Below are 9,038 nucleotides of genomic sequence, written 5' to 3'. Positions count from 1 at the left end.
CGATTGGGAGTCGAATTGCAACCTCCTGTTCATAGGATGATGCTCAATCTTTGAGCTACACTGCTGGGCAAGAGTCCCTCTTTTAATGTGGGGCAAATAGGATCCTTTTTAGACGAAGCTCTTTTTATCCTCCAGGCTTGAGCAAGGCAGGCCAGGCCCCTTAGTCCCCCACCCAGACTCACCAAACTCAGTTCAGGATGGTAAAGGGACAGAAAAGAGAGGACAGGATCAAATTTGAGTAGAGGATCTGTGCTGCTTCAACTGGTGCCTTCATACACGACTCTCTGTAGATCCAGTCTCGATATTCATTGACTAATTATTAACCCACTCACCGTATACTTATTGAAAATCTATATGTATGTGGCTAATACTGAGACTAGCCCTGGGAATGCAGAGAAAAGGGCAGATGTAAGGGTCTAGAGCAGTGGTTCTCAACCTTGGCTGCACATTAGAATCACCTGGGAATCTTTTTAAAATCCTGATTTCTGGGCCTCATCCTCTGGAAATTCTGTTTCTTTGTTACTAATGTTGTGACCCCACCCCATAACAAAGAAACTGAATTTCCGGAGAATGAGGCCCAGAAATCAGGATTTTAAAAAGATTCCCAGGTGATTTCTAACGTGCCGCCAAGTGAAAACCCTGCTCCTAGGGGGGAAAAACCGCTTTTTTTTTAATTGGGAAAAACCCCAAAGAAAAAAAAAACAGAAAGAAGGCCCTAGCCCTCTTTGGCTCAGTGGATAGAGTGTCAGCCTGCAGATCAAAGGGTCTCGGGTTCAATTCCAGTCAAGGACACGTACCTTGGTTGCAGGCTCCTCCCCAGCCTGCGCCCTGGTTGTGGTTCATGCAGGAGGCAACCAATTTTGATGTGTTTCTCTCACATCGATGCTTCTCTCTGTCTTTCCCTCTCTCTTCCGCTCTCCCTAAAAATCAATGGGAAAATTATCCTCGGGTGAAGATTAAAAAAAAAAAAATACAGAAAGTATAGGAGACAATGGGAACATTTAATGAGAGAGCTGACCCAGGCTGGGGTGCGGGGAGGGGCGGGGAGGGGGGAAGGGGAGGGTACATGAAAGGCCTCCTTGATTCAGTGACTTTTACCAAATCTGGTGTGTAAGGTATAAATTGAAATTAGGTCAGGTGAAGAGGTGAGAGAGGTGTGTATTAGGCAAGGGCAACTGCAAGTGCAAAGGCCCTCAGACAAGAAAGGGGGCGGAAATAATAAAGATCTCTTGAGCAAGGGGTGGGCGGAGGCTTCTATCACACATGAAAAGTCCAGAGCATGGGCCTGTGGTGCCAGACTCAGGGCAGCAAGACTCGTACCAGGTGCTCCCATAGGTGGGGAGAGGACTTTGCGTACACCGCTGGGCTGGGACAGGGCTGGCCGGGACAGGATGGGTATGGGACCCGCATATGAAGGTCTTCAGTGCCCACAGATGAGCAGTGAGGTGGTTTTGACTGCACCTTATAATGACCTAGGATGCTTTTCAAAACTACAGAGCTCTGGGCCCCGCCTCTGAGAATCCCCATCTGTCCCTCTCCACTGGGGATCGGTCCCATGTTCAAACATCTCCCCAGGTGATTGTAATGTGCCTCCAGCTTCCGCTTATTCCTGCGCCCGGGACCGGGCCCAGCGTGGGAGGCACTTTGAGATAAAGAAGGCCACAGGGAAAGTCAGCCCCAGCACTGGGAGGGCAGTAATTGCTGTAATCTCTGAAGGAATTTGTTGGCTTTCCTCAGAAGAGCAATTCTCATAACATTTACCAAAATGAAAATCCTGATTAATTCTGCAGGTTTATAGCTCCCCAGAGGCTGGAGAAAAAACATCTCTTGGCAACAGAAGCAAACTTTATTCTGGCAGCACAGACAATGCTGCACATACTTTCTGGAATTCCAACGCACCACATCCCTGGCCTCAGGGACACTCAGCCATGGCCACTGCTCATGCTGCCACCGGACCAAGGGCTTCCAGGGGCTCTTCGCCCTCCTGTTCCCAGTCTCCATGGTGTTCGGGCAGATGTGGCTTTTGTCAGCCCAGCATGTCTTCCTTTGGGGAACCACTTCTATGCCATTAAGTGCCGTTCAGATAGGTTGTCCACGATCATTAACCCCACCTCTGCCTGTAGGGACGCCATCCAGGACTAGCCAGTTATGGTAGTATGATCCCAAGAGGTTGCATGGAATTCAAAAAGGGCCAAACAGCACTGTTTACTTCTTTTTAGGGTTAATATATGGATAATGGTTAATATATGGATAAAGTTTCTCCTGAAGATGCTAAGCTAGAAAATGTGAGTCTGGATTTGTCCTCACATTGTGTGGAGAACAAAGCCAGAGAGAGAGAGAGAGAGAGAGAGAGAGAGAGAGAGAGAGAGTGAGAGAGAGAGAGAGAGAGAGAGAGAGAGGCAATTTTGCCAACAATAGGCCTGGTTCCAGGCCTCCAGCTCTGGAACTTTGAGTCTCGTGAGCTCTCGCTGCACCTGTTTAGGGTTAAGCTTTTTGGAGTTGGGTTCTGTCTCTTGCAACAAGAACGTCTGGACTAACACAGCCGGTTTTTTGGTTTCTCATCGACCTCAGGAGAAGGTGGAGGCGTGGGGAATGCACTGGAGAGTGAGGCAGGCGTGGTCAAAGAGTTTGTGAGGCAGCTGTCCCTGCGAGGTCCAGGTGTCCGTCTCGGGGTCGTAGCAGTCAAAGGAGGCCGAGTCCTCGATGTGGCAGTCCGTGGTCAGCCGCCGGCCGCCCGTCACGTAGAGCTTGTTCCCCATCACCGCGGCCCCGTGGTGCATCCTCCGGTCTTTCATGTCCGCACATTTGACAAATTTGTTGGACTGAGGGTCATAAGCCAGAATCCTCCTTGTGTAACCTGAAAGCCAAGCGGTACAGCAGCAAGGTCAGCATTGCTCACTTGGGAGTGGAGGTCAGTGGTCTGGGTACGTGTCTGATCTCTGCCCTCGCCTAACACTGAGGCTGGAATCTGAACTACAGCGTGGAACGTTAACCTGTAACCTGCCCAAGGTTTAGTGTGCCGCAGGGATGGGGTTTGGTCCCTGCATCCCTAACCCCAGGTTAAGGCGGCACATAGCCCGTTTTCGATGGGGAGCAGCCTCCTGATTCCAGTGACTTTCTCAGCCTCACTGGCTTCTTCATCCCGCTCACACGCCCACTCCAGAGCTACCACAATCCAAAGAAGGAACCTTTGGGAACTCATGGGTCCCCACGACAGCCTTATCAGGTGGGGCCCTCTGAGGATCTCCATTTTACAGATGAGCAAACTGAGGCACAATAGAGTAATAACTTGCCAAAGAGCATCCAGCCAGGGAGTGGCAGAGGCAGGATGTGAACCCAGATCTGTCGGACCCCCAAACCAGTCCTCTTAACCACGACACTACGCTGTGATTACAGAGGAATGATCCATCAGTAGCTAATGTTAACAAGAGCAAACGTGTTTTGAGTATTTGCCACGTGTCTGGGACCACGCCACGTGCTTTCAATACGTGAGTATGTTTTATTATCACAACAACTCTGTGAAATAAGGCATTATTTCATCCCTGTTTACAGAAAATGACAGGGAGAAACTTCTGGAGGGGAAAAGAACTTTGTCAAGTTGTCCACACTCCCTCAGCCAGAGGGATGTGATTTTACAGACAGTCTTGGAGAACAACGTCTGTCTATTAGTGACCCTTTTTCCATGGCCGATGCCAAGTTGTGCCCAGCCTGGCGATCCTCTGCTCAGACTCACCTCCCACGATGACAATCCGCTCCCCAAGCACCACTGCAGGGGCACACACATTCTTGATCATTCTCGTCTCCATTTTGAACCACGTGTTTCTGGAAATGTGATAAACCTGAGGGGGAGATATAATCATGGCGCTGTATTTTAAAGTGATATTTTCAAGAGACAGAAGTAGTAATGAAGCCCCGGAAGGTGTAGCTCAGTTGGTTGAGCATCTTCCCATGCACCGAGACGTTCAATTCCCTGTCAGGGCACATGCCTGGTTTGTGGGCTCAATCCCCAATGGGGTGTGTGTAGGAAGCAACCGATCGATCAATGTTTCTCTCTCCCTCTCCTTTCCTCTCTCTCTAAAATCAATAAAAACACATTTAAAAAAACATGGTCCTCTTTAAAAAGTAGTAATGAAAGGGTGAAATGGGAGAGATTTTTCCAATTTTTAGAATGTAGGTATATTACTATCAATAAAAAATATAATTAAATAACAGAAAGAAGAATATTACTAGAAATTGGTCTTCATGTGACCCCCATGAGATCAGAGGCTGTGTTTCTATAGAATGGACCAAGAGTTATGCATTGTAGCATGTGCTTGCTTCCCTTGCTCAGGACAATTTTTTCTTTTAATGAGAAATGGAGCAACTTGGATGGTCATGAAACCAGTGCTTTTTCGGTTGTTTTCATTTCTAGCTCATGTTTAAATGTCTAATTGGTCCAGTGTATCCGAGAGGGTCTTGGAGCCAAGAGCAAGTCTGGGGCTACGTGAGGAAGGCTCTTGGGCAGCTCATGCTCGAGAATCATTAGAACCATAGGCAAAAGGAAGCACGAGGAAAGGCAAACAGAGCACAGAGATGGGCTGCACTCGGAAACAGAGCAAATCAGGATCCCCAGAACTTGTTTTCCTGGTAATTTTATCATTTTAAAGTTCAAACATCAAATGTAAATTAGTTCATTACTGGCAGAATTTAGCACAAGAGAGATAGGACGGACTTCATATATAAAAAAAAGGAACAAAAATATTCATTTATAGAGGAAAATGGCCCAGTATTATTCACTGGGAATTCTTTCTGTGTAAAATATTGCCATCATATAAAGGCCTTATTATTTTTTAAAAATCAGTTTACCAAATTTTATCATCACAGCCATCCAATGAAGTAGGTAATATTATTAACCCCCATTTTTCAGATTAGACATTGAGGTTCAGAGAGGTTAAGTGACATTCCCAAAGTCACACAGCTAGAGTGAGAAGAAGAGCTGGTCTGGTTGAGTCCAGAGTCCATGTTCTTCACCTTTACATTCATGGTTGTATCTGATGTACCTTTGTATATATGAACCTTACACAAAATAATTCGTAAATGGATAAAATCTTGTTGAAATTAAACTTCCTTCCTCCCTCTCTTTCTTCCTTCTTTTCCTCCCCCCCCCCCCCGCTTCCCTGCAGATGACAAGTGTATATGTGTGTGTTATGCGAGTATTTATATGTGTGTGTTTGTGTGTGTGCATGTGGCGGGGGTACACACTTATGCACTTACATGATGAGAAGGACCAGCCACTTACCTGGATAAGGCGCACAGGGTTCTGCATAATGTCCTCTCCCCCAAAAAGGTAGAGTCTTTGGTCTTTCACAGCAACTGCAGGGTGCAGAACCCCCACTGGCATGCTGGCCATATTCTCCCAGGCGTTGCAGATGCTGTCATATCTCTCCATGGAGCCCAAGACCTCCTGCCCTTCTCCAATCCCCCCGATGGAGAAGATGAAGTTCTTATGGGAGGTGCTTCTGTGGGAGTAGCGGGCCGCCAGCATGGGCTGTCCCAGCCTCCACTGATTGAGTTTCAGGGAGAAGATGTAGACGTGGCGACTGGGCTCACTCTTCTCTGTGCCCACGGCCATGCCTCCCAGCACATAGACGCTGCGGTGCAAGGCAACGGCTGCAGCCTTGTAGAGCCGGGTGGGGAGTTTGGCGAGGCTCCGCCATTGGCCTGTCTGTCTGTGGTACAGCAGAACGTCCCTGGTGGTCTGCTGGTTGTCCTTCCTCCCACCCAAGAGGATGAGGAAGTCTTGGTAAGAGTTCCTTGGGGGCACGTGCCATGGAGGTTGGAGGTCTGGGGCACTGGTGGTGCCATACAAAGAAAACATCTGCCTCCTGGCCATCTCCAAGATGATCTGGCATGAGGGCGAGGACTGAAGGAGGGCATCGTTGGCAATGAAGTGGTGGAAGAAGGCCGGGTGGATGTACGGAAGCCTGACGAGCTTGAACAGTTCCTGCATGTATCGCTTCCGGGTCTGGAGGTCATGCTTGACCCAACCCATGAAGGCCTCAAACACCTTTTCCTCCTCCCCGCACAGCCCATCGTCCCCCAGGTAGTCTCTCAATTCCAAGGCGCAGAGCTCCTTCAGGTCAGCGGATGCGGCCACCTCTGGGAAGTACGTCAGGGCCACCTCCCTGGCCGTCTTCTTGAGGGTCTCGCAGCTGAGGATCTCCGAGAGTCTGATCATGCCCAGGCAGTTGCTGGGGGTCAGCTGGCTCTGCAGGTAGGAGGAGCAGGCCTCAAAGAGCTTGGGGTACTGCAGCATGGAGGCAGCCTCCAGCAAGGGCAGAACGTTCTCAGCCGTGATGGGCACCTCCCCCGTGTACACATACAGGACGAGCTGCTCCATGGTCGTGGAGTCGATGCCCCTCAGCTGGACCTTGGCCTCCCCACTCTCCCGGAAGTTGCTGCAGAACATGGCCCGGAAGTAGGGGCTGCTGGAGGCCAGCACGTTTCGGTGGCAGGGGACCTCCCAGGCCCCAACACAGATGATTACATCCGTCAGGATTCTGCTTTGTCTTAAGTCATTGAGCTGCCTCAACAAGTCAGAGGAGAAGTCGTGGTCTTTGAAGAGCAGCCCATCTGCTGACTCCTTGTCCATCCTGCAAAGAAGGGGGGTGAAGGGGAGTTCCAAGAGGGAGCATGTGCTGGAGGGTTTAGCTGTTGCAGCTCGGAGACTTAGAGCATCTGTGTCCACTCACCAGTGCGTGTGGGTATCGCCAAGAATATCGCTTAGTGAAGATTGCAGAGGGAGGCCACCCACACTCCAGACCCCACAGCCGACACCTCTCTTTTTGGTTATGGTTGCTCTGAAAGGTAACAGGCAAATAACATCTTCAGATAATCTGAGAAAAAAACAAGCAAACAAAAACAACGAAGGTTGTAGGAAGTTTCTGATTGTCAGGGTCTGAAATGTTAGCCGGAAGCAAAATAAACAGCCAGTGCACTTGACCAGTGGAAGTCTGTGAGCCTTTCTGCAGATTCTCAGACGTCTGTTATTTAGTGAACGCATCTCAGCATCTTTCTGGGTGTTAGTCATTCCCCAAGCTTGTCATTCTGGGAGGTGTGGCCCTCTGGTAACCAGACAGAAATGAGGGATGAAAAGGGACTTTTGCAATACATTTATTGAAACATGACTTCACAAATTCGTTAGGGTTTTGTTTTAAAGATGGGATAAATAGAAAGCAGAGCCCCAATAATACCCTGGGCAGGGTGTATTGCTCGACACCTGGCAGTCCACCTGCAGAAGAGGGAAACGTTAGAGACATTTACCTTGTTTGGCTGCAGTGATAGCCACCGATGCCTCGTCCGACTGGTCCCGCCGGAGTTTCCACCTCTGGCTCCAAGTGAAACCATAAACCTGGGCCTTTCCTTCAGTTGACAAATGGTTGGTCCTGGGAGAGTTCTGGATTTGTTTATGCTAAAGGCGCTTTCACAGTTTTCTAGAGCTTTGTGACAGAACTGCTGGGCAGGGAGACGGTGTATACATTCCAGGGCTAAGAATAGCTGCATATGTATTTTCCACTGTTGGGACATGTGACTTTCCAGTTGCCTTTTGCAGCAACCCCAGGGCTGGCAGGGCCGCGCATGCCCACATGCCTTGTTTCCTTGGCAAGTGTTTACATAAATAGATCTGAAGGGACGGCTTCTCTCAGAGAAGACTTTGCTGCCTGCTTGGAAACATCCTGAAGTGCCTGGGAATTCTAGATGTTTGTAAACAGGTTGCTGGGGCCTGGGATTGTTACTGACGATAGTTCTGGGCACGTGGAAGGTGGTGGATGGTCACAAGGGAAGCCAGAATGTGGGGTGCTGTTTAATGGGTTTCTATTTCCACCGGAGTGGCAGGATCATTGGTGAAGGCTGTGATTGCCTCCTCCAGGCTCTGAGATGATGGGATCCATGACAAAAGCTGTTTTGAATATGTGTGAAGCATCCCAGGGGTTCCAGACTCTGGGAGACCAAACCTTTGTTGGTTCTCCTGACCCTAGAGGCTTCTGTCTTAAAGTGGTGAGGGCAGCTGTGCTCTTCAGCATCATACTGCCTCTCCCAGACACGAGCGGACTGTTCTTCAGTTATTCTTTTTATAGGTCTGGCTTGCTTTTCTGTTTTACTTTTCTTTTTTTCTCCTTTTAGAAAGGCTTGAGCTAGAGGCAGGAGGCAAGGTTTATTGCTCCAGGCTGTTCCAGACAGAGAGAGAAAGAGGGAGGGAGGGGAAGAGAGAAATGGAGGTGGGGAGAGGGAGAAGCAGCAGCAGAGAGAGATGGGGGTGGGTGGGGAGAGAGAGAGAAAGAGAGAGAGAATGAAGGAGGAGGAGGGAGAAAGAGCAGGAGGCGGAAGAGAGGGTGGCAGGGAGGGAGGGAGGGAGGGAAGGAGAGGGGAAGGGAGAAGAAGGGAAGCAGGAAGAGGAGAATGATGAGGTGATGGAGTAAGCGTTAGTCATCAAATGTAAGAATCAGAACCAGGACGGAAGGTTATAGAACCACCAGGACGAGTACAAAGGACCTAGGTCTCTCCTGCTCCCACGTCCAGAGAGTTCCTGGTTGGGGATACCAGCAGCGAGTGGCAGGGAAGCCGGTCTTTCTCTCCTTGTCGGTCTTGCTTGGACTATTGCAACATCCTCCCAAGCCAAATTTTCCTTTTGTTCCAAGTTTCTCTCCCTCCAATTCACCCTCTCTGTCACCACCAGTATAAACCTGGAGAAGGCAAACCAGAACCTGCCGGTCCCCTACATCATGCCCTTCAATGGCTCCTATGTCTGCAGGATGAAGTCCAGACTGTTTAGCAGGAAACAGAGTGGTCTCCTGATACCTCCCACTTAAATTTTTATGCTGGCTCCATCAGACAACTCGCAGATGCTTGTATGTGTCCGGTCCTTGTTGGGAAGGCTGGACTGACCTGGCCTTAGGACACCCCAGGGCAGGATGGAAGGAGTGTCTTTCATTCATAGTTGCATGGATCAGCCCCAAAGAGTCCAGAAGGTCAATAGCCACCAAGTATATCCTTAACAT

General features: G+C 49.4%; 1 protein-coding gene across 4 annotated transcripts; it reads right to left on the bottom strand.

Moving 5' to 3' along the window:
- Positions 1-2,351: 2,351 nt before the first annotated feature.
- Positions 2,352-7,432, bottom strand: KLHL38 (kelch like family member 38). 4 transcript variants are annotated; one of them, XM_014453704.2, is made up of 5 exons: positions 7,303-7,432; positions 6,732-6,875; positions 5,279-6,632; positions 3,734-3,839; positions 2,568-2,857 (listed from the first exon to the last, which is right to left on the bottom strand). In XM_014453704.2, exons 3-5 carry the CDS (start codon positions 6,629-6,631, stop codon positions 2,568-2,570), a joined length of 1,749 nt encoding a protein of 582 aa, XP_014309190.1. In that variant the 5' UTR covers position 6,632; positions 6,732-6,875; positions 7,303-7,432. The 4 variants fall into 4 exon arrangements, with proteins under 4 accessions (XP_023607724.1, XP_023607723.1, XP_014309190.1 ...); XM_023751956.1 differs by having other exon boundaries at positions 2,352-2,857; positions 5,279-6,875; XM_023751957.1 differs by lacking the exon at positions 7,303-7,432 and having other exon boundaries at positions 6,732-6,952.
- Positions 7,433-9,038: the final 1,606 nt, after the last annotated feature.

Source organism: Myotis lucifugus, unplaced genomic scaffold (genome assembly GCF_000147115.1).
Source record: "Myotis lucifugus unplaced genomic scaffold, Myoluc2.0 scaffold_27, whole genome shotgun sequence".
Lineage (NCBI taxonomy): Eukaryota > Metazoa > Chordata > Mammalia > Chiroptera > Vespertilionidae > Myotis > Myotis lucifugus.
This window is presented reverse-complemented; position numbering and strand designations above follow the sequence as displayed.

Coding starts and splice junctions, on each gene's coding strand:
- KLHL38 (XM_023751956.1), bottom strand. CDS start 6,631: ATGGACAAGGAGTCAGCAGATGGGCTGCTCTTCAAAGACCACGACTTC. Junction 3,840..5,278: donor ACCCTGTGCGCCTTATCCAG/GTAAGTGGCTGG, acceptor TCTCCCCCTCAG/GTTTATCACATTTCCAGAAA. Junction 2,858..3,733: donor GCGGATTGTCATCGTGGGAG/GTGAGTCTGAGC, acceptor CTTGGCTTTCAG/GTTACACAAGGAGGATTCTG.